This window comes from Terrapene carolina, unplaced genomic scaffold (assembly GCF_002925995.2).
Source record: "Terrapene carolina triunguis isolate 2854851 unplaced genomic scaffold, T_m_triunguis-2.0 Scaffold391, whole genome shotgun sequence".
Lineage (NCBI taxonomy): Eukaryota > Metazoa > Chordata > Testudines > Emydidae > Terrapene > Terrapene triunguis.
The window spans coordinates 1545620-1571010 of NW_020664742.1; the positions used below are offsets into that span (position 1 = coordinate 1545620).

Below are 25391 nucleotides of genomic sequence, written 5' to 3' on the forward strand. Positions count from 1 at the left end.
TTAAAGTTTTGCCTTTCCAAGGGATTTTTTGTTTTCCTTTTTGGAGACTTAATGATTTCATTTTACATCCTACCCTGGAGGTGCCCTTTGCGATTGTTGCTCTTGTGATTAAAGAGGATTAAACAGCGCATGCTTTCAGATACGTCAGTGTTGCTTCTAAATTGTCTGAGGTGGTCACTGTGAAGACAGATACTTCTTCCTTTGGTTAGTCAAATGTCGGTGTAGTGGAGGCTCACCTCTGTGGCATTAATTAAGTTAATTACTCTTCTCAGGGGTTGAAAATGAGTGACATTTAGTAGAGGTTGTGGGTCAGTAAGGAAAACATGAGCTACAGTTTAAAAAATGGCATTGAGAAGTGTATAGGGCACACATCATCTCTTCTCTCAACTCCTTTTGTGGTTGCTATTGTATTTAAGCCAATCCAGGCATATGTTTTGCTATGCTTAGTTTATTTAAGCTGATGCATAATTGTGCTGCTCTTTAGGCAGAAATTTCTGGATAACGTACTTGGTGTTTGATTTTTGTTTGGCAGGGTTGATTGTTTTTCAGAGTTCCTTCTTGTATTTCTTTCTCTTGTCTCCCAGTCTCCTTTGTGTACTTTTATCTCACCTTCTTCTTCTCCCTCGTGTTCCCACTCCATGTCAAATTCATATGGTTCTTCCATCCAGTTTTCTCTTTTTGTTCGGTATCTCTCTTTTGCTTTCTTCCCTCCTCCCTTTTCCATTCCCTAATTACCTTATTCCTTTACCTTCCACCACCATCATCATGGTTCTGTACATGCTGTTTCCTCATTCTGGGGATTCAGGAGAAAGAGAACGGAACTCTTGCAAGTCTATCAATACATACTTCTTAACCCAGGGGTTCTCAACCTTTTTCTTTCTGAGGCCCCCGCAACATGCTATAAAAGCTCCACGGCCCAGCTGTGCCACAGCAACTGGTTTTCTGCATTGTCAGGGTTCCCCCCCCCCCGAACTCTGGGGTACAGATATGGGGACCCACATGAAAGACCCCCTAAACTTATATTCTACCAGCTTAGGTTAAAACTTCCCCAAGGCACAAATTTCTTTCCTTGTCCTTGGACGGTATTGTTGCCACCACCAAGTGATTTTATACAAAAATTCAGGGAAGGGTCACTTGGAGTCCCTATCCCCCCCAAAATAACCCCCCAAGCCCCTTCACCCCCTTTCCTGGGGAGGCTTGAGAATAATATACCAACCCATTGGTTAGCAATGTGAGCACAGACCAAACAAACCCTTGTTCTTTAGGACACTGAAAATCAATCAGGTTCTTAAAAGAAGAACTTTATTATAAAGAAAAAAGTAAACGAATCACACCTGCAAAATCAGGATGGAAGATAACTTTACAGGGTAATAAAAGATTTAAAACACAGAGGATTCCCCTCTGGACTCAGTTTCACAGTTACAAAAACAGGAATAAAACTACCTTTGTAGCATAGGAAAATTCACAAGCCAAAACAAAAGATAACCTAACGCATTTCCTTGCCTACTTACAATTTTTGTAATTTTAGATGGATCGTTCCAGGTATATTTTCCGCAGATGTTGTCGCTGCTTAGCTTCTATCTCTGACTGGAGAGGGAACAACACAAAGAGAGCCACAAACAAATCTCCCCTGCCCAATTTGAAAGTATCTTCTTTCCTCATTGGTCCTTCTGGTCAGGTGCCAACTACATGATTTGAGCTACTTAACCCTTTACAGATAAAGCAATTCAGTACAGCTGCCAAGGAGAGATTTTATGCTACTCTTATCTCTATGTTTATGACATGCATATGAAAGCCCAGGCTGGTGTTAGGGGGTAGGAAGCAGGGCAATTGCCCGGGGCCCCATGCGAAGTTAAGTTGCTCAGGCTTCGGCTTCAGCCCTGGGTGCCGGGACTAGGGGGCCCCGGGCTGCAGTCCCATGCGGCAGGGCTTCAGCTTTCTGCTCTGGGTCTTAGCGAGTCTAATGCTAGCCATGCTTGGAGGACCCCCTGAAACCTGCTCGCAGCCCCCCAGGGGGCCCTGGACCCCTGGTTGAGAACCCCTGTCTTAACCTTTGCACTGGCACCTGATAATTGGCACTTTCTAAATATTTATATAGTAATTCTGTGTAACCTTTCCATCCCCTCCTACCCTGACACCCCCAAGCTTCCCTGGAAATTCAGAGATGTCTTGATTTCCTCCTTTGCAAACCTCCCCATCTCTTTCCTTATTCTGTCTCTCTTCTTCCCTTCCCCGCTTTCTTCTCCTCCACTGCCTTCTTCAGTAATGTGGCTTTTTGTAACGAGGACTACATCATAATGTATACTAATAGTGGGACGTAAGGCTGCCTAGCATTTCCTGAATTTTGAGTGCTTCACTCTGCAGTCTTAATGTTCTTTTAATGTAGCTTTTTTCTGAAATATACATTTCACTTTGTTAGTTTTGTGACTTTCCATATGCACAAGAGAACCTAACTGTTTACATCTTAATTTATTTACTCTCACTTCATAACCAGCTGGATGAGATTGTGTATTGCATAGTCCATTTTCCTGGCTCCACATAGCTGAACAATATTTTTAAAATACAGAATTGCACACTTTGCCAGTTGTAATAAAGGACTCTTCGTTACAGGGGTTAGTTAAAGTTGCCATGAGGACTTTGAATTTCCTTGCTTTGCTAATTCAAAATTTCAACCTTAACATTGAATTATGGGAGTGTTTTCATTAACTAATCCAGTGTAAATATGGGCTGCAGGTGTCAGTACCCCCTGCTTAATGCAAACTTCTGACTTAACGTCTGTGCTGTTGAGATCCAAAATAAGAAACCACAGGCAGGTCTAGAGACTGATCTCAGGACTCTTTCAACACTTTCTCTCAGATTCCGCTATTGTGACTCCTTCACGTCGAAATCGAAGCAGCGAGAGTGTGGACAGTCTCGGTGGCTTATCGCCAAGTGAACTCACAGCAATCCAGTGCAAAAATATCCCTGACTACCTTAATGACGCAAATGTGCTCAAGAAGCATTTTGGACAGACGAAAGTCCAGCGCATCCTTACCAGGCGCAGCAAAAAGCTGGCTATTGTTTACTTTTTTGATCATGTGAGTATTTAATGTACATTTAAAAATAGATGTGTAGTATCTAAATCTTTGTTTGGGATGTGTACAGCCATTCACTACGGTGGAGTTAACGGATTTCTGCTCTAACCAATCAACATCTAGAGACCAGACTATATTCTAACCAGTAAAGGTGATCCCATCAGATCAGGATTGGGGTATATTGATGGGACAGCGTGGGGAAGCCTATGTTGCTAGCACATGCTGTACCTGTTCTGTGGTCAAAAAGAGGCCTTCAGTCTCAAGAGCTATCAGCCTGATACAGTACTTATTAGGGTACCACAGAATTCAGCTTTATGTGACCTCCACCACAAGGCAATCTTCTGCTGGGGCAGTCTGCTTGCCACATATGGCATTCGGGCTTTTAGTGACATCTAGGGAGATCGTTGAACTCCCGATGAAACAAACAAACATATCTTTGTACATGCTGTGTAGACTTCTTTACATCTCGTTCCGATGCTAATTGTCCCTGGTATTGCATGCTGTTTTTCAGGCCTCTGCTGCTCAGGCAAGAAAGAAGGCAAAAGGGTTACACAAAGATATAGTAACATTTTGGCATAAGAAGAAAACAAGTAAGCTTTTATTTTCTGTGTTTCTTCTAGGCATGATATAAGAGGGTGACAGTCAGTTGATTTCAGTGGAGTGGCACCTGTTTGCACCAGATTGGAATTTGGCTCCAGAAGTAAAACACTGTTTCTATGGTTGTTTCTTCCTTTGTGATGGGCACCAAATGCAAAGGGTGTGCTTATGTACAGCATCTGATTTTTACAGTCTGTTTGTAAGAAAATAAGATGAATGTACTTGGAGTAAAAATTCAAAAATAAAGCAATTCTTGGTGGTGTCTGCTAACCCTCAGCTTTTTAAAGTCAAAAATTGTTCATCAGACGATGATCATTAAGTGAGAGTGGTTTTCTTCCAAGCACCTATTATTAAGACTCCATGTTTGTCACGAAGGTCATGGAAAGTAACGGATTCCGTGACTTTCCGTGACCTCCGTGACTTCTGCAGCGGCCCGTGGGGCTGGCCCGGGAGCTGCCTGAGCAGCTCAGGCAGCCCCTGGCTCAGTCGCACCAGTTGCTGCTGGGGCCGTCTCAAGCCCCCCATCCTGCAGCAGCAGGAGTTTTGGTGTGGGGGGGGGGCTCAGGGCTGGGCATTGGGGTGCAGGGCAGTGCTTACCTGGGGAGGTCTCTCTGGAAGGAACTCCCCTCCCTCAGCTCCTAGCTCCATGTGCTGCCTCTGTCCACAGGCGCCATCCCCCGCAGCTCCCATTGGCTGCGGTTCCCAGGCAATGGGAGCTGCAGAACCGGGGCTTGGGACGGAGCGGAGGCAGCACGTTGAGCTACGAACTGGAGGTCTCCGCTTCCCAGGAGCTGGGGAGGGGGAACCTGCCCCCGCCCTGCCAACCCCTCCAGCACCTGCGGAGGTTACCCGCACCCCTTCCCAAGCACCCGCAGCGCCCCCAGGGCCGTGCCCCCTCTCCCCACAAGTTTTAGTCAGGGGTATATAGTAAAAGTCATGGACAGGTAGGTCACTGGCTGTGAATTTTTGTTTACTGCCCGTGACCTGTCCATGACTTTTACTAAAAATATCCGTGACATAGCCTTACCTATTAGATATCTAATCTGCTGTCCTCCTACTTCACTTCCCCCCCCACCCCCCCTTCAGGATTAAATGTAGGTCTTGAATTTAACTGTCCCACTTACAAGCTATAATGCCTTTATAAAGCATCCATGGATAACCAGGCGATTAGGCACTAGCTGTAGTGAATGTTCCTAACATTGTGGTTTTATGAGTAGCAAGAGCCTCATGCTGCAAAATAAACTTTTTATATTGGTTGGGTAAAATTTTAATTTGAGAACTATCTGCATAATAAAAGAGATGGTCTTTTCTCCTTCTAGTATCCTTGCAAACTAGGAACCATCTGGAAAGCTGACTTCTGGGGCAGATATACTCTCCCTTGCTGAATTTAATGTTTGATGTAAGGTTACATGAGGAGCCATGGTGCTGAGTTCTTCAGTTTCTTTCCTGTCCCTCCTTTCCTCATGTTTTGCTACTTAGTTATGTCTTTCTCTTTTAGTGTGTTCTGTTAAAATAAGTGTTTAAATGTAATAGATTTGTATGGGTCTGTCAGATGCGAGTCGTAATGAACAGCTCCCCCGCCAGATGGTGGTCCAGTTTGGAAGTATACCTCCCGTGTTAACTTTGTTCCCATGGAACAAAACACTCTAGTTAACCCTATTGTAAACATACTCCTAGGATCTGAGTATCACTACACGGTACTCTGCACGGGGTTTCTCACAACACATTTTTTGGTGGCCTCTTTGACAATTTTTCCTAAAATACTTAATTAACTTTAGGAAAAACAAATAAATATTCACATATACATGTCTAAATCATTATCATTTATCTATGTAGGGTCTGTTTGGTTTTTTTTTGTAGACTCAATAATACAAATAATGTACAGTTGTCTCTATTCTTTACTGGACCAAAACAGAATAGAAACACAAATAAGGTGCTTTGAACATTCTTATAGATTCTAGGACTGGAAGGGACCTCAAGAGGTCATCGAGTCCAGTCCCCTGCCCTCATGGCAGGACCCAATACTGTCTAGACCATCCCGGATAGACATTTATCTAACCTACTCTTAAATATCTCCAGAGATGAAGATTCCACAACCTCCCTAGGCAGTTTATTCCAGTGTTTAACCACCCTGACAGTTAGGAACTTTTTCCTAATGTCCAACCTAAACCTCCCTTGCTGCAGTTTAAGCCCATTGCTTCTTGTTCTATCCTTAGAGGCTAAGGTGAACAAGTTTTCTCCCTCCTCCTTCTGGCACCCTTTTAGATACCTGAAAACTGCTATCATGTCCCCTCTCAGTCTTCTCTTTTCCAAACTAAACAAACCCAATTCTTTCAGCCTTCCTTCATTGGTCATGTTCTCAAGACCTTTAATCATTCTTGTTGCTCTTCTCTAGACCCTCTCCAGTTTCTCCACATCTTTCTTGAAATGCGGTGCCCAGAACTGGACACAATACTCCAGTTGAGGCCTAGCCAGCGCAGAGTATAGTGGAAGAATGACTTCTCGTGTCTTGCTCACAACACACCTGTTAATGCATCCCAGAATCATGTTTGCTTTTTTTGCAACAGCATCACACTGTTGACTTATATTTAGCTTGTGGTCCACTATAACCCCTAGACCCCCTTTCTGCTGTACTCCTTCCTAGACAGTCTCTTCCCATTCTGTATGTGTGAAACTGATTGTTCCTTCCTAAGTGGAGCACTTTGCATTTGTCTTTGTTAAACTTCATCCTGTTTAACTCAGACCATTTCTCCAATTTGTCAAGATCATTTTGAATTATGACCCTATCCTCCAAAGCAGTTGCAATCCCTCCCAGTTTGGTATCATCTGCAAACTTAATAAGCGTACTTTCTATGCCAATATCTAAGTCGTTGATGAAGATATTGAACAGAGCCGGTCCCAAAACAGACCCCTGCAGAACCCCACTTGTTATACCTTCCCAGCAGGATTGGGAACCATTAATAACTACTCTCTGAGTACGGTTATCCAGCTAGTTATGCACCCACCTTATAGTAGCTCCATCTAAGTTGTATTTGCCTAGTTTATCGATAAGAATATCCTGCGAGGCCATATCAAATGCCTTACTAAAGTCTAGGTATACCACATCCACCGCTTCTCCCTTATCCACAAGACTCGTCATCCTATCAAAGAAAGCTATCAGATTGGTTTGACATGATTTGTTCTTTACAAATCCATGCTGGCTATTCCCTATCACCTTACCACCTTCCAAGTATTTGCAGATGATTTCCTTAATTACTTGCTCCATTATCTTCTCTGGCACAGAAGTTAAACTAACTGGTCTGTAGTTTCCTGGGTTGTTTTTATTTCCCTTTTTATAGATGGGCACTATATTTGCCTTTTTCCAGTCTTCTGGAATCTCTCCTGTCTCCCATGATTTTCCAAAGATAATAGCTAGAGGCTCAGATACCTCCTCTATTAGCTCCTTGAGTATTCTAGGATGCATTTCATCGGGCCCTGGTGACTTGCAGGCATCTAACTTTTCTAAGTGATTTTTAACTTGTTCTTTTTTTATTTTATGTTCTAAATCTACCCCCTTCCCATTAGCATTCACGCATTTGAGTAACGCTGGGACAAACACCAGTACCAAAAGTATTGCCGCCTCATTCCACAGCCCTAAACTTCCCCACAAAAAACGAATGCAAACTGCTGCAGTGTTGTCTTCCTGAAGCTCTGAGAGTGCTTACTTGCCCATGCTCATCTCATTATGTTGTTAACTTTGGAGCCTGATTATGAAAATGACTTCATCTTAAATTATTTCACTTCTGATCATTTTAGCAGAACAAACTAGTTAACATACCAGATATGTGCTGCTGCTGCCAAAAAGCATGCACATGGCCCCAGCTTTCCACCAAGTTCAGATTTAAGTTCTGAGGACACATGTGCATCCGAGAATGAGTCTGTACAGGTAAACCTGGTTATCCAAATGTCTTGGGAGACATTCAGAACACTTTGATAATCACAATTTCTGATAAAATTCATATCTGTACAAATTTCTGATTTGGGAAACATCCAAAATTTGGTAAATCAAAAATTCAGATAATCAGGCTTTACATTTGCTGACAATCTGCCAAACAACTACAGTTATTGCTAAATAAACCTTTTGTCGTTTCATATTGAACTACATAACAGTATGGATTGTAGTGTCTCATTCTGTCAGTCTGCAACAGAACCAATAAGTTTCATAGTCCTACATTGTGGAATTGGATTCGTGCATGACACGTCATCTAATGCAAAGTAGCTTGCAAACACTGTATAAATTCATATGACTGTGACTTCTAAAACCATAAGGAAATTTAAAAACCTTAGTTGCATGATTTGGCAAGTATCTGACCTCACTTGGTATATTATTCAGGTCTTGGTAAGGAAGAATTTTCATCTAAGGAGAAGAAGGCAGATGAAGATGAAGGGAGACAAAGCAAAGAAGAGCAAAACTATCAGCATTCCCCTCTTCGCAAATCTTTAATAAGACCCTCCACCAGTAGCAACCTGTCTAGTAAAAGGTATGTTCATTTCTCTAGGAGTCTGGCTGATAGAGACTTTTTCCATGACAAGGATTTCCTATCAGAATGTGTGTCTAGTAACCACAATCATTTTGTATTGAATAAACAAGAACAAAAATCAAAGTTCCCATTTATTCATGGCAGTTTTGTTTGCAGCTTCTGATAAGTTCTTTTAACGGTATTGTATATTTATTGTTTACCTTCTCTGTTGTTCATTCCAGTTGGAATGTGAGTGTACTTAGGAGCCTCTTGGTCGTGTTAAAATTTAAAGGTTGAGACATATGTTGAACAGATAATTTTCCCTTATATGTGCAGCAATGCTTCTGATTTCATGCATGATTTGGATCTTAAGATGCTTTATTTAATTTGCCTGTTAAGTTATATATCTGTGGCTTTTTTTCCCAATGGGGCCTCACACTGTTTTGGCTGTAAGACCATAAAGCAACTGCTCTTCTGTTCTTTTCATTTGTAATAGGCTTCGATAACAACCACTATAGTTAAGATTACAAACCATTGTAACTTGTGTTTTCAGATGTTCGTAGCTTGCTGAAGTTTTCCAAGCTTGTTCTCTTCCCAAAGGTGAATTTTGCTTAGCTATTTCAGCAAAATCCCTTCAGCCACTTTTGGTTTGTGGGGTGAGAAAAATAAAATGTTGTACATTAAATGATTGTGGCAGTTCATTTTGCTCAGCTGCATTTTAAAACTTGAAGCTCACCATGCAAATAAATCTCAGTTGTAAATACTGTCCTAATTTTTTATAAAAATCAATCGTTGGATAATCAACTCTTATAAAATGGTTGCAGGATTGGGCCTTTCATAGTCTCTTGATATATTTGTGTTGGTATGGAGTATGCTCCTAATGGAACAGCCTGTTGTGTTTCTGGGGAGCATTCCAACATGTAAGATACCATCTATTCAAGACCAAATAGTCCGTCAAGCGATTTGACTAGCCAAACACTCTAGTTCTTTAGTATTATACAAAAAAGTTTATCACAAGCAGGAACAGATACAGACTACCGTACTGTATACTGATATAAAACTGCTGTAAATATTATGTCCAATGGCTGTCCAAATTTGAGATTTTTTTCAGAGCTGTCTAGGGGATTTAGATACATAACTTCCACTGAAATTAATTATGCATTTATGTAAATGAGTTGGCTAAATGCTCAAGACTACATTGACAGTCATAACTGTAATGTACAGAAATATAATATTTCTGACAGCATCACATTTCCATAATAGTTTTAGACAACAAAGTGAGATGTACGTTAAGAGTAGAAATCCAAGCAAACTTATATTCTCTTTGACTTGCAGTCCCTCTTATTTTCACAGTGTACAGTAGTGTATCACTGATCAAATCTGTTGTTTATTTCTAGTTCTCCAGCTAAGAAATCTGCTCTTACAAAGTCGCTGCAGTTTGAGGCAGACCCATTTGATTCTGGGACTGAAGGGCAGAACTCTGAGAGTTTGGCAGTATCAGCATCCTCTCTCAGTAACCTGATAGGCTCAGTGGCAGAGACCTCTGAAGACAAATATCGCCTTCTGGACCAAAGGGATAAAATCATGCGACAAGGTAACATTTGTAATTATGCATGTGTAGATGAGGATTATCAAATTGTAGGAACTAGGAAGGAATTCTTTCTCTGTCAAAATGTAGCCTTTTTCTATGGCATTCAGTATTGGCCACTACTAGAGGTAGGACCTGATGGACCAATGGTTTGATCTGCCATAGCAAATCTCGTATCCTACTTTTCACTCTTGAGAATCCAAGTTTAAAATAAGACACTACAAATCTAGAAGTTCAACATCTATTAAGGTGCATCTTTAGGGGAGCCAGCTCAACTACTCGAATGACAATAATATACCTGAGCTCAGATCCCAAGAGGGGAAACTTTTATCTTTATTTTTCATTTATTTTGTTGTATTTAATAAAACTAGTTTATGATAAAAATGACACATTGCTTCTGAAACGTTAGAATGTTATTTTATAATTTTGTAGAGTTTTTTCCCATTAGTACATTTGTATTCGCTAGATTCTTATTAGGCTTGTCTGATGAGATCAACACAATCTCTCTATCATTTACTAGGCAGTAAAGTATTCTGAAATCTGCTTACATTATTTAAAATCTTTTTTCTGCTGGAAAGGGACTCTCGAGTCGGGTAAATGAGTGTAATGTCTGCGTATGAAACCAAAGAGGTTAGACTCTGGATGCTCAGATACCATGGTGGATGGGTGTGCTGCATAGAACAGCCTATAAAATAGCATGGTTTTCCCCTCCTGTCAGGGAGACTGATCTGTTTAGGTAGACTTGTTTCACATAGTCCTTACAATGTTCTGTGCGTCTTTATTGCACGTGAATATCTGTTGTGACGAGTAAGTATCAGACAGTATCCCTGTCAAAAGAATGTTTAAGCATACTTTATTGACATGTACTGTATGAAAGAGGCATTAGTTTAGGGATATTTTAATCATTTCTCAAAACACGGAGTTGTATGGGAGCTAACTTTTGACTGCAGCTACAAGGCTAGAGTGCATTGAAGGAGTAAAGATATGTATTACACAGATTAGAAATTGTAAGAGAGTCCATTCTTAAAAGCCTATCTTTCATATGTCAGAAGGAATCAGGGGATTCCATAGGGAGCTATCTAGATGCTATGTTAGTAGTTTCATATTAAACTTGTTTCACTACTGTACTTGTGTGATGTTATTGGAGTAAAAGTCTTAGCAAATAGGCACTAGTTTTTTTGTTTGATGTGGAAATCTTACATTGGTAAGCAATAAATAGTCAGCACATGGGTGTATAGTGACATGACTCTAAAATTAATTTGGAGCCATTCATTGAAATCCCTGTACTTTGGTTTACCTGATATGGATTGAGCTGCTTCATGGTGCTATGCAATACCAGTATCTTTCTGGTAGCGCCATTAGTTTCTGAAAGATCTGCACATTTAAAGAAAAAGCAACCTGCATGTTTTTAGTTACAAAGATATCCTTTTGAAAGTGGATTGTTACAGTACTGAGTGCAGACAGTGAAAAATGTCTGTGTTGCTGAAGGCATAGCAAGATTACAGGAATGGGGAGCAGGACAATGGATCAAGTACTACGTGCTTGGCCCTAAATTACAGGGTTCCCTGAGGCAGAGTGACTACTCACCAATTTCTTATGCATGTAGATGCCTTTTCCCTTAGATCCTTTCTATAATCTGGTTTTGCATGGGGGGGAAGATGCATAATTTAATCTTAAGAGTGGTGTGAGCTGCCATTTCTCTCTCTCTTGTGTCAGCTCTGCAGCCTAATGATTATTTGAATATGACCTATTATTCAGCTAATCATATCAAAAACATCCATCTGCCCTTGGATTTTGTCTAGAGCAGTGGGTCTCAATCAGGGATACATGTATCCCTGGAGGTATGCAGAGGTCTTCCAGGGTGTACAACAACTCATCTAAATATTTGTCTCGTTTTACAACAGGCTATGTAAAAAGCACTAGCGAAGTCAGGACAAACTATGCAGTGGCTTGTTTTTACTTTACACTACAATACAAGTACAATATTTGTATTCCAATCGATTTATTTTATAATTACTTGGTAAAAATGAGGAAGTAAGCACTTTTTCAGTAATAGCGTGCTGTGACACTTATGTCTGATTTTTGTAAGCAAGTAGTTGTTAAGTGACATGTAACTTGCAGTACGCAAGACAAATCAGACCCCTGAAACGGGTACAGTAGTATGGAAAGGTTGAGAACTACTAGTCCAGAGTACCTCTACCCCTTTTTCCCCCACATGTCCCAGTCTGGGCCTCCCAGTGGCTGCGGGGGGCCGTGCCTGCGAACGGTCAACATCAGCAAAATGTCTCGCGGCCCGCAATGAGATTATCCTGATGGGCCGTATGCAGCCCGCAGGTTGCCCACCGCTGGGCTAGATAGAGGAATCCTCTGTCAGGTCACTCACTGTTTGTGGCTGAATGATCTTTATAGACTGTAAGCTCCTTAAGAAAGTGACCATGTTACCCTCTCTGTTTGTTCAGTACAGTGCACTGTCAGCACTCTCCTAATAGTAAATAATAAAGAGTGGATGTTTGGGCTCCTGCTGAAACACGGCATACCTAGGGCTGTAGTCTGATTTGATTATACCTGGGTGATGTACATCAGCTGGAAACGAATGAGCAGGGCACTTAACACTTGTTTTTGTTTAACACCTGTTTAGCTCGAGTAAAAAGGACCGATCTAGGCAAAGCTAAAACATTTGTTGGAACGTGCCCAGACATGTGTCCTGAAAAAGAACGCTATATGAGGGAGACGAGGAACCAGCTCAGTATCTTTGAAGTGGTCCCAGGATCTGACAAGGTACCAGCCTCTATGTACTGACTGCTGCTGTTGTGATTGTTTATTTGCTGTCATTGAATCGTCAGTTAAGCTGTCAACACTGTGCAATATATCTCTGGTTAATTCTGATGAAAATTTCTAGGGACCAATGACTCTAGATCCCAGAACTTAAATATGAACTGGATTTTTTACAAAGAAATCCCATGTTTGTTTGTAGACGCACAGATAGTAACACCCTTTCCAAGGCTGCAGTATAGGTATATAAAATTCCCCGTTAGAGGGGGAAGCTCTCTTTTAAATTGATAATAGGTTATTGTAACAATTATAGACTCATAGGTGTGACAGGTTGTCCCCTCTCCCCCGGGGTGCCACCTGATGTACTGGGGTCCCACTGAACCCGCCCGTTCCTCCAGCCTGGGCTCCCTCACCCTGTCCTGCTGAGCCAGGCCCTCAAGCCTCCTCTAGCACACACATAAGTAAGGCAACACCCAGCTGCAAAAGGACACAGACACAGACACTGAGAACTGCTCTGTATGGGAAGACTCAGTTCAGGGATTGCCCAGAACTCAAGTGCACACCCCCCCAGGAGTGTAAACCCAAAATTGTATTGTCTTGTGCTGCACCCAAATCTGTACAGTGTAAGCTCATGAAAATCACCCCCTCCCTAAATGTGGAGAAAGATGTGCACAGCTTTTTGCTCCCCCAGTTATGAATTGCACAGACTGGTTTATAGGAAACAAAAGCAAGTTTATTAACTACAAAAACCAGATTTTAAGTGATTATAAGGGATAGCAAACAGATCAAAGTAGATTACTTGAGCAAATAAAGCAAACATGCAAACTAAGCTTAATACACTGAAGAAACTGGCTACAAGTAATTTATCTCCCAAAATGTTGTTTTAAGCAGGTTGCAGAGATTCTTGAAGACCAACTTCTTTTGCTTGCAGCTTAGAATTCCAGATATTCACAGGCCAGACGCCTTCTAGCCTGGGTCCAGTTCTTCCTTTCCCCAGATCAGTCTTAGGTGTTCCCAGCAGTCATCTTGGGCAGGGATTCAGTGAAGAACCGACCCTGATTACTTCACTTCCCTGCCTTAAATAGGATTTACATGTGGCCGGAATCCTCTGTCTCTGTGTGATTTCCCCCCTCGGTGGAAAAATGCTAGTAGTCCAAGATGGAATCCAGTACCAGGTGACATGATCACATGACGCTGCAACCTCAAAGCAGCATCCCAGGAAGCTTCTCAGGAGGGTGGGAGATTAGCATCTTCAAAGTCCTATTGTTCTCCCTAATGGCCCATTGACTAACCAGCCAGACTGGTTGCATTTTGTCTGGTGGGCGTTCTCCAGGTGCAAACACAGTTATATATTCCTAACTTCAGATACAGAAATGATACATCCATACAAATAGGATAATCATAGTCAGTACATAATAACCTTTCCAATGATATGTCACATGACCCATCTTGCATAAAACATATCTTAGTTATGCCATATTCATATCATAAATATATCTCCATGAAGAATATGGGGCATAGTGTCACAAAAGGGTTAGAAGGGACCGCAAGGGTCATCTAGTCTAACCCCCTGCCAAGATGCAGGGTTTGTTATGTCTAAACCATCCAAGACAGATGGCTCCAGCCTCCTTTTGCAAACTCCAGGGACGGAGCTTTCACAACCTCTCTAGGTAGTCTGTTCCATTGTCTACACTAACCCCCCAAGTCGAAGTAAGGTACGCAACTTCAGCTACGTGAATAACGTAGCTGAAGTCGACATACCTTACTTCGAACTTACCGCGGTTCAGACGCGGTCCACACGGGGCAGGCAGGCTCCCCCGTCGACTCCGCGGTACTCCTCTCGTTGAGATGGAGTACCGCAGTCGACGGCAAGCACTTCCTGGTTCGATTTATCGCGTCCAGACCAGACGCGATAAATCGAACCAGGAAGTTCGATTTCCAGCCGCCGAACTAGCGGCTAAGTATAGACCAGCCCTTAGTTTTCCCTGAGATTTAATCTAAATCTGCTATGCTGTAGTTTGAACCTATTGCCTCTTGTTCTGGCCTCTGGGAGGAGAGAACAAGTTTTCTCCATCTTTTTTGTGGCAGCCTTTCAAGTATTTGAAGACTGCTCTAATGTCCTCTGTTAATCTCCTGCAGCAGGGGACTCAGGGCAGGGGTCAGGGTGCAGGAGGGGTGCAGGGTACGGCAGGGGGTCGGGGTGCAGGAGGGGTGCGGCATGGGGCTCAGGGCAGGGGGTTGGGGTGCAGGAGGGGTGCGGGGTGAGGCAGGGGGTCGGGGTGCAGGAGGGATGCGGGGTGAGGCAGGGGGTCGGGGCGCAGGAGGGGTGCGGCATGGGGCTCAGGGTAGTGGGTTGGGATGCAGGAGGGGTGCGAGGTGAGGCAGGGGGTCGGGGTGCAGGGTGCGGCAGGGGGCTCAGGGCAGGGGTCAGGATGCAGGAGGGGTGCAGGGTGCGGCAGGGGGCTCAGGGCAGGGGGTTCGGCTGCAGGAGGGAGTTGGGGGGCAGGATCTGGCCCGGTGCGTACCGGGGGCAGGGCAGACAGGCAGGCAGCCAGGGAGCCTGTCCTGCCCCCGCAAGAGGCTGGAAGGGGGGGCGGAGGGGCTGTGCGTTTCTGTTGCTTGAGGCACTGCCTCCAGCAGCTCCCATTGGCCGCGGATCCCTGTTCCCAGCCAATGGGAGCTGCTGGGGGCGCTGCTTGAAGTAACAGCCCCTCCGCCCCCCCTTCCCCATGTTCCAGCCTCTTCCCGGAGCTGCGCAGGGCAAGGCAGGCAGGCAGGCAGAGAGCATGCCCCGCTCCCGGTGCACGTCCGGCCGCCGCTCTGGTAAACACTAGGGGAGGGCGGGGGGGCTGCGAGGGGCTCGCGGGCCGCAAAAAATCGCGGGCCGCGTGTTTGGGACCCCTGCTTTATATCAATAAATTAAATACCATCAAGTCAGTAGTTATGGCACTGCCTGCAGAAATGACAAATGGGGGACAACTGGTATAATATACAAACACTAGAAGTTTAAATACTAAGATGGGTGAACTGGAGTGCCTAGCATTAAATGGAGATATTGATTTAATAGGCATTACAAAAACTTGGTTGAATGAGGCTAATTAATGGCACATGGTAATACACCTCTACCTCGATATAACGCTGTCCTCAGGAGCCAAAAAATCTTACCGCGTTATAGGTGAAACCGCGTTATATTGAACTTGCTTTGATCCACCGGAGTGCGCAGCCCCCCTTTCCCCCCCCCCCCCCCGGAGCGCTGCTTTACCGCATTATATCCGAATTCATGTTATAGCGGGTCGCGTTAGATCGGGGTAGAGGTGTACCAGTGTACAAAATATATAGGACTGACACAGTAGGTCAGGCTGGTACAGGAATTGCACTGTATAAGAACATAAGAATGGCCAGACTGGGTCTGGCCAGACTGGGTCAGACCAAAGGTCCATCTAGCCCAGTATCCTGTCTTCCGACAGTGGCCAGTGCCAGGTGCCCCAGAGGGAATGAACAGAACAGGTAATCATCAAGTGATCCATCCCCTGTCACTCATTCACAGCTTATGGCAAACAAAGGCGCGGGACACCATTCCTGCCCATCCTGGCTAATAGCCATTGATGGACCTATCCTCCATGAATTTATATAGTTCTTTTTTGAACTCTGTTGTGGTCTTGGCCTTCACAACATCCTCTGGGAAGGAGTTCCACTGGTTGACTGTGCGCTGTATGAAGAAATACTTCCTTTTATTTGTTTTAAACCTACTGCCTATTAATTTCATTTGGTGACCCCTAATTCTTGTATTATGAGAAATAGTAAACAACACTTCCTTATCTATTTTCTCTACACCAGTCATGATTTTATAGACCTCAATCATATCTCCCCTTAGCCGTCTCTATTCCAAGCTGAAAAGTCTCAGTCTTATTAATCTCTCCCCATGGAGAGAGGTAAATAATGGTGTCCCTCAAGAATCTGTATTGGGATCTGTGCTGTTCAACATATTCAGAAATGATCTACAAAAGGGGGTGCACGTTGAGGTGGCAAAATTAGCAGGTAATACAAAATTACCCAAGATAGTTAAGGCCAAAGCAGACTGCACAGAATTACAAAGGGATCTCACTAAACTGGGAGACTGGGCCCCAAACTGCTGGATGAAATTCAATATTGATAAATTCAATGTAATGCACGTTGGGAAACATAATCCCAACTATGCATACAAAACGATGGGGTCTAAATTAGCTGTTACCACTCAAGAAAGAGATCTTGGAGTCATTGTGGCTAGTTCTCTGAAAACATCCACTCAGTGTTTAGTGGCAGTCAAAAAAGCTAACCAAATGTTAGGAACCATTAGGAAAGGGATAGGTAATGCAACAGAAAATATCCTAATGCTGCTATATAAATCCATGCAACACCCACACCTGGAATACTCTCTGCAGTTCTGGTTACCTGATCTCAAAAAACATACATTGGAATTGGAAAATGTGCAGAGAAGGACAACAAAAATGATTAGGGGTATGGAACAGCTTCTATGGGAAGAGAGTTTAAAAAGACTTAGACTGTTCAGCTTAGAAAAGAGATGACTAGGGGGGCATATAATAGAGATCTCTTAAAATCATGAATGGTATGAGGAAGTGAATGGGGAAGTGTTTACTTATCCCTTCAATGAACTAGGGGTCACCCAATGAAATTAATGGGCAGCAGGTTTAAAACAAACAAAAGGGGAAGTATTACTTCTCACAATGTGCAGTCAACCTGTGGAACTCATTGCCAGAGGATGTTGTGAAGGACAAAAGTACAGCTGGGTTCAAAAAAGAATTAGATACATTCATGGAGATTAGGTCTATCAATGGCTATTAGCCAAGATGGTCAGGGACACAGCCCCGTGCTCTGTGTATCCCTAAACCTCTGACTGACAGAAGCTGGGACTGGATGTTGGGATGGATCACTCTAAATTGCCCTGTTCTGATAATTTCTTCTGGGGCACCTGGCACTGGTCACTATCTGAGACAGGATACTGGGCTAGATGGACCATTGTTCTGACCCAATATGTCCATACTTAAGTAAAAGATACTGTTCTCCACAGCAAGGGTTAATAGTGGTTTGGCCACTAGTGTGGACAATGTCAAACTCTTTTTCAATAGCCTACTCTGTTCTGAAAGTAGATATTTGGCAATGGTTATGTTAACACAATCAACTTAATACTCAGGATTTTAATATACACTCTGTGTTTCTTTGATTGCTTTCTTCCTGCTCTCTCAGGTAAACCATGCAGCTGCAATAAAGGAATACAGCAGGTCTTCGGCAGACCAGGAGGAGCCTTTGCCCCATGAACTGAGACCCTCAGAGGTGTTGTGCATGACCATGGACTATTTAGTTACCCAAATCATGGACCAAGGGGAAGGGAATTACCGAGAGTGGTATGACTTTGTATGGAATAGGACACGTGGAATAAGAAAGGTAACCCTTGGCACTTGGACCCACTTGACAGCTAGAATCCAAAATACACCTGTGGCAGTTTAAAAATTAAACAAAAAGTAGAAAAGAGACTCATCTTTTCAAAATTAAAGAGTTTTGTCTAGAATGCTTGTGTGAACAATATAAAATATGAATTCCAGCTGGAATTTATTTGGCTAGGTTTGTAACTATTGCTAAATTTACAAATGTTTTGTTTTTCTTTTTGGCCAGGATATAACCCAGCAACATCTCTGTGACTCTCTAACAGTATCCTTGATTGAGAAGTGCACTCGTTTTCATATTCATTGTGCCCACCACTTGTGTGAGGAGCCCATGTCCTCTTTTGATGCCAAGATCAACAATGAGAACATGACTAAATGTTTGCAGAGCCTGAAGGAGATGTACCAGGACCTGGCTACTAAGGGTATTTACTGCAAGAGTGAGGCAGAGTTCAGAGGCTACAATGTGCTGCTGAATCTCAACAAGGGGGATATTCTCAGGTGAATTGTCAGCTTGTCACACTTGCCTCATCTTCTGCCTCCGGAACATTTTTATCACATAGAATTCATATTTAGAAGATCTTAGGTGAAGGCTTTACTGTTACATTTTCAAAAATACAAATTGTCATCATGGAGATGTTACATTATTATATATTCAGTTTTTGCATTTCATTTCCTGTAACTTAACTTTTGAGAGAGCGGAGAAGAAAGAAACTGTTTATGCGCTAATCTTTTTAGCATTTGAATCATTCCCATTAGGTTTTTGTTTTTCCTCTCACTGAGGCAAATGTAGTGGGTGAAGGTCACTTTCAGGGTTCCCTCTAAGCTGTGCACTCGCACAAGAGTCAGTCAAGTGCCCCGCACATCCGGCGACTTGTGTTCAGGTGCCCCTTCCCCCTGCTGCCATGCTTCTGCCCTCAGCCTTGGAGCCTCTGGCCAGCTGCTTGTTGTGCAGGGGGACAAGGGGGGGCGCTGATGTCAGGGTCTCTCCTCCCCAACCCCCCGCCCGTGTACCCCATCTCTGCAGAAGGGGGAGGGGAGACAGCGCTCCGGAGTTAGAGGGAGCTGCTGGTGGCTGCTGCAGTCTGAACGAATACACACACGCTTGCTCGCTCTGTGCCGCTTTCACACTCACTTCCCAACACGTACTTGCATTGTTGTTGTTACTTCTTGGTACTTCCTGCAATGCACATATATTCTCTGTAATTTTACTCTTTCAAAGTGTGTTATTTTCGTTTTTTGACTGGTCTGTGCATTTCATAATTTTATTTCTCTCTTATGCTTAAATTTAATTCTTTGAGTAGTGAGTTCTAAAATGCCTAACTTGTCCTGGCTGGAGTAATTATCCTATGGTAACGTTAAAAAAAAGTATATTATATCTAGGTTTTTGGTTTCTACTGGTGGCGCACATCCACACATTACCTCGATATTGCGGCACATAAAATTTATTCTGCACATGGATAGAAAAAATTAGAGGGAACGTTGGTCACATTCACACCTTTCCTGGGATCAGTTGGACTGGAATTAGTTTTCTGTATGTCTGGGTTAGCAGGTCAGCATCACATTGATTTATATTGTGATGTCTGTATCATTGCCAATGAAAACTATAGATTTTTACATGTAAGCTTAGAATTTGCCAAATATCACAGAATGGAACAAAAATTACAGAGAAACCCTAAAACTGCTGTCTCTCTGCAAGGTTTTTAATCTGCGTTTTTGCTGTGTTAAGGCACTGGTTGTGGGTAAGGTGTGGAGATTGTGTGTGTTCTAATGCAAGCCTCGTGCATCCTGACCACCCCAGTGCAGGGTGGACGGGGGAAATTTGCAGTGATGTCATAAAACAGGCAGGGCTTCTTTACTCTGCAGATGCTCAGTGAAGATGCTCAGAACTTATTTTTCAGTTGCCTAAAACATATTCATTTTCACCCCAACCCTCTCAAACCTTCACTTTCTTTCATTAAGGACTATTTATGGGACAAATTTCAAACTTCAGCCATTTTTCCTGCAGTATGTCGTAAAGTGTTAGCTTATTTTAGTAAAAAGAAAAACTCATTTTTTACCAATCCCAAACTGAGTGAATGGAATTTACTAAAGTCTTCTTCCTCACCCAAAAAATACCTAACCTTTGAATATAAACATTTGAATAAATGTCTTTTTGAATATCGAATTACTGAAATAAACAGCCCTATTTTAAATGCATGAGAAAAATATTAAATTTCAAGTGCTTCAATACTACCTTTTTTTTTTTCACCATGTGCAAGTAACTCAAAAGTCACCTTTTGGGCTGAGAAAAGCATGAAACTTTAGTCATGGGATTCTTTTTTCAGAAAGTGTCCAAATACATACATTTTATAATGAATTAGCTTCCCCAGCCATAACAACAATACCATTATGTTAATGCTAATTGAACGATTACATAAGAGCATAAATGATGAAAGGATACTGCTACTAATTTAATTTACATGCATTAGAGTTATGCTATCAAGGCATCAAGACTATTTTTAATTGTTTGAGTGTTTTAAAAGTGGCCATTTTTAAAAATACATTCACAGAGATCGCTGTTGAGCTAAGGTCATTAAAGTTTTGGTGAAAAAACTCCCATCTTTCTTGTCTCAACAGAGAAGTGCAGCAGTTTCAACCTGCTGTCCGAAACTCAGCTGAGGTCAGATTTGCAGTTCAAGCCTTTGCTGCATTAAACAGCAATAATTTTGTAAGGTTTTTCAAGTTGGTGCGAGCAGCTTCCTATCTGAATGCCTGTCTCTTACACTGTTACTTCAACCAGGTAAGAAAAAGGAGTTTGTGTGTTCTGTACCAGTATTTAATAATACAGTGTGGGCCGGGGTTGATTCAAAGAGCACCAAGCCCAATGCATATCTATTAAACCCTAATAGTTCTGCCTGCTGTATTCTTTAAGAAAAACCTCAGATTTAGAAAGGAAGCAAACAAAATGCCTTTCCACCACAATGCAAAATAGAATAAGCATTAAAATACAGGATTTGCTTTCAGAGTGAGTGCATAACCATTTTAAAATTTGATATTCTTACATCCCACAAAATATGCAAAATATGGAACATATTTTCAGGGTGTTCTTTTTTTATTTTGGGGTCTCATTTATTCTTATTATTTGTACTGTCCTAGTGCCTAGAAGTCCAGGTCATGGACCAGGCCCCATTGTGCTAGGTGCAATACAAGCAGAGAACAAAGAGACAGCCCTTGACTTGTTTAGGGAAATGTCAGTGCTCCAGTGTTGGAAACCCTGAGGCACTTGTGCTAGTGCATGAGAAACAAAAGAAAACACTTGTAAGGGGCCAGGCGTGGTTCACTGTCCACAATGAGTAAAAGCTAAAAAGCAAACAATGCAAAAAGTTAAAAGAAAATTTAAATATAAACAATTCTTTCCACTTGAATGATTGAAGGTGATGGTAATGTATAATTTTTCAAAACTGATTTTCCTATTGAAAGTGCCCTCCTAATTTTCTAGGTGTGAAGAGCAGCTGTGTCTAATTCATATTTTCTGAGGTCTTCCAGAAGTTTAACAGCTATTTGGCTTTTTTTTTTTTCCAGATACGCAGAGATGCTCTCAAGTCTCTCAATATTGCCTACACTGTGAACACTCAGAGATCCACTGTCTTTCCTCTGGATAACTTGGTTCGCATGCTACTGTTTAGAGACTGCGAAGAAGCCACTGATTTTATAAGTTATTATGGCTTGAGTGTGTCTGATGGGTAAGAGCAAGGAGAGTTTGTATTTTTGTTAGTGTCCAAAAACTTAGTTCAGGGTCCTCTTGTGCTCGCTGCTGTACAAACACATCTTTGATCCAAGATGAGAGCTGCAGCTTGGCAACAGGAAAGAGACATGAGCTAAATCAAGACTGGATTTTTTTTAAAGATCTGTTCTATTTCAAAAGGAATTATTTTTGGGGAAGTTTTGTAGCCTTTGTTATACAAGAGATCAGACAAGCTGATCACAGTGTAGTCCCTTCTGGCCGTGAAATCTATCCCTTCCAGTGATGCTAGAGCTAACAAGGCAGACTACTTTGTCACATTACTACCAGTGATGGTTAGTAAAATATGCAGAAGATTGTCTCAAAACCTCAGCTGCATGAATTGAAGGTAGGGTTACCATACGTCCGGATTTTCCCGGACATGTCCGCTTTTTGGTCCTCAAATCCCCATCCGGGAGGAATTTCCAAAAAGCCGAACATGTCCGGGAAAATAGGGAGGCATGGTAAGGGGACCGCCTCCTCCCCGGGGTTCAATTTTCCCGGCTCCCGCCGGTCTCCCCAGCGCAGCAGCCGCCGGAGCCCAGGAGGAGGCGGCTGCGATGTTGCCGGGTGGCGCCGCTCGGCCAGGGCCGGGGCTGGGGGTGCTTGGCCGGGGCTGGGCCGGGGGTGCTCGGCCGGAACTGGGGCCCGAGCCGAGCCGGAGCAGCTGGGACTGGGGCTGGGGCTGCTCGGCCAGCGCCGCTCGGTGGGGCCGGGGGTGCTCGGCCGCTGGCCGGAACCGGGGCCGAGCCGAGCTGGGCCGGAGCAACCAGGGCTGGGGGTGCTCAGCCAGTGCCGCTCAGCCAGGGCCGGGCCGGAGCTGCTTGGCCAGGGCTGGTGGGGCCGGGGGTGCTTGGCCGGCGGCTGGAACTGGGGCCCGAGCCGAGCCGGAGCAACCGGGGCTGGGCGTGCTCGTCCGCTGGCCGGCGGCCGCAACCGGGGCCCGAGCCGAGCCGGAGCGACCGGGGCTGGGCGTGCTTGGCCGGCGGCCAGAACCGGGGCTCGAGCCGAGCCGGAGCGACCAGGGCTAGGGGTGCTCGACCGGCGCCCCAGGGCCCGAGCCGGGCCGGAGCCGCTGGGGCCAGAGCCTCTTGGCCGGCCGCCGGAGGGAGCCGCTCGGCCGGAGGGGCCGGACTGGGCCACATCTCCTCGCGCTCCCCCCAGCCCTAGCCCCAGCCCCAGCTTACCTGCTGCCTGCCTGTTTCAGGCTTCCCGCAAACATTTGATTCGCGGGAAGCAGGAGAGGGGGAGGAGCAGGGGGCGGAGTGTTCAGGGAGGGGGTGGAGTTGGGGCGGGGACTTTGGGGAAAGGGCGGCGTTGGGGCAGGGAAAGGGCAGCGTTGGGGCAGGGAAGGGGCAGAGTTGGGGCGGGGCCAGGGCCCCTTGGAGTGTCCTCTTTTTCAGGGCCTCCAATATGGTAACCCTATTGAAGGTGACTTGCAGCTCTAAATGAAATAACTATCCAGTCACTTGTGGCACCTTAGAGACTAACAAATTTATTTGAGCATAAGCTTTCGTGGGCTACAGCCCACTTCATCGGATGCATAGAATGGAACATACAGTAAGAAGATATTTATACATAGAGAGAACATGAAAAGATGGAAGTAGCCATACCAACTGTAAGAGGCTAATTAATTAAGAGAAGCTATTAGCAGCAGGGGAGAAAAACTTTTGAAGTGATAATCAAGATGGCCCATTTCGGACAGTTGACACGAAAGTCTGAGGATACTTAACATGGGGAAATAGATTCAATTAGTGTAATGACCGAGCCATTCCCAGTCTCTGTTCAAACCTAAGTTAATGGTATCTAGTTTGCATATTAATTCAAGTTCAGCAGCTTCTCGTTGGAGTCTGTTTTTGAAGCGTTTCTGTTGCAAAATTGCCACCTTAACGTCTGTCACTGAGTCATTAGAGAGGTTGAAGTGTTCTCCTGCTGGTTTTTGAATGTTATGATTCCTGATGTCAGATTTGTGTCCATTTATTCTTTTGCGAAGAGACTGTCCGGTTTGATCAATGTACATAGCAGAGGGGCATTGCTGGCACGATGGCATATATCACATTGGTAGATGTGCAGGTGAACGAGCCCCTGATGGCGTGGCTGATGTGATTAGGTCCTATGATGGTGTCACTTGAATAGATATGTGGACAGAGTTGGCAACAAAGTATCCTCACACCTTCGTGTCCGAAATGGGCCATCTTGATTATCACTTCAAAAGTTTTTCTCCCCTGCTGTTAATAGCGTCTCTTAATTAATTAGCCTCTTACAGTTGGTTTGGCTACTTCCACCTTTTCATGTTCTCTGTATGTATAAATATCTTCTTACTGTATGTTCCATTCTATGCATCCGATGAAGTGGGCTGTAGCCCACGAAAGCTTATGCTCAAATAAATTTGTTAGTCTCTAAGGTGCCACAAGTACTCCTGTTCTTTTTGCTGATAAGGACTAACACGGCTGCTACTCTGAAACCTATCCAGTCACTGTTACATTCTGTGCTTAATGTTCCTAATAACCAAAACACACTATTTGTGTCATTAGAAACCTTCAGAAAACAGGCTAGGATGTAAGGTGGGACTTTCCAGAGTGTTTAATGTTGGCCCTGCTGCTGCCATTGAAGTCGGGGCAGTTTTACCATTGACGTAAATGGAAAATGAGTTAAGCCAATGCTGAGCACTTTGGGAAATCCCACCCTTCATATAGGGACATTGGGGCATTAACTACATAATCCTAGAGTGCATTTGTTTTTATAAATGTATGTGTTTGAAGTTCATCTTTTGTAGCACCTTGTGCTATGAGTGCTGTGAAGGCAGCATGCTCAGCCTTTGGAGGGAGCACTTTTCACTGCTGTTCAGTAACTCTAGTGGCTGATCTACTGTGAGTTGGGCAAGGTGGGAGAGAGTTCTGCCTTAAATCTGAAGGTTGTATAGCAAAAATAGAAGGATCTAAATTAGTGTTTTAATGTGGTTTAGCTTGCTTCAGTAAATTACTGAATTAAGTTTTAAACACATCTACATTGCAGGTTTGCACCAGTTTAGCTAGATCAATTTAAAATTGATTTAGTTACACTAGTGCAACTTTTGTAGTATAGACAAGGCCATGAGAACTAGGGTTTTGTTTTTTAAAGTAAGCCGAGATTCTGGCAAGTAAGATGGCAATCTCAAAAAACAAAAACAAAAAAAAGGACGGGGGAGAGAGAGGGTTCTGGGTTGCCAACCTGGTGTTACCCTGCCTCATCTGAGCCCTGGTTTCACTGAGCTAGCGCTTGGATAGGGTACACGGTACTGTATATGCTTTTTTCATTTTAAAGACCTCTTTGGGCTGCGGTAGGGGAAGGGCATGCCGTATGGCATGTAGTGTAATGAAAGGCACTGTGTTAGGTACACGGCCCAGTGGAAAAGTTGCCTTTTCTTTTTTAGTCTTTTCTGAGGCTAGGACCCCGCCAATGGGAGAAGTGAATTTGCAATCAATATCTAAGAACTGCAAAAAGTGCTTTTATATTGTGAGACTACTCCTGCGGGCATTCTGCACCAAAAAATTAAAAATTCTGTGCACAATATTTTAAAATTCTGCAAGTTTTATTTGTCAATAAATAAATGCAGAGGCTCCAGCATGGCAGTGGGGAGCACAGGCCACTGGCTGCACAAAGGTGGGAGATCATCCTGTA

At 43.6% G+C, this 25391-nt stretch overlaps 1 protein-coding gene across 1 annotated transcript in view; it reads left to right on the plus strand.

Annotated features, from left to right (window-relative positions):
• The window catches only part of MCM3AP (minichromosome maintenance complex component 3 associated protein), a 72700-nt gene that overhangs the window by 3418 nt on the left and 43891 nt on the right, over positions 1-25391 (plus strand). Inside the window, exons 3-11 of the mRNA XM_024201211.3 lie at positions 2857-3077; positions 3586-3664; positions 8044-8191; positions 9568-9764; positions 12397-12536; positions 17775-17972; positions 18201-18469; positions 20588-20750; positions 21533-21693. Of these exons, the coding sequence (XP_024056979.2) occupies positions 2857-3077; positions 3586-3664; positions 8044-8191; positions 9568-9764; positions 12397-12536; positions 17775-17972; positions 18201-18469; positions 20588-20750; positions 21533-21693 (1576 nt within the window). The remainder of the gene's footprint in view (positions 1-2856; positions 3078-3585; positions 3665-8043; positions 8192-9567; positions 9765-12396; positions 12537-17774; positions 17973-18200; positions 18470-20587; positions 20751-21532; positions 21694-25391) is intronic.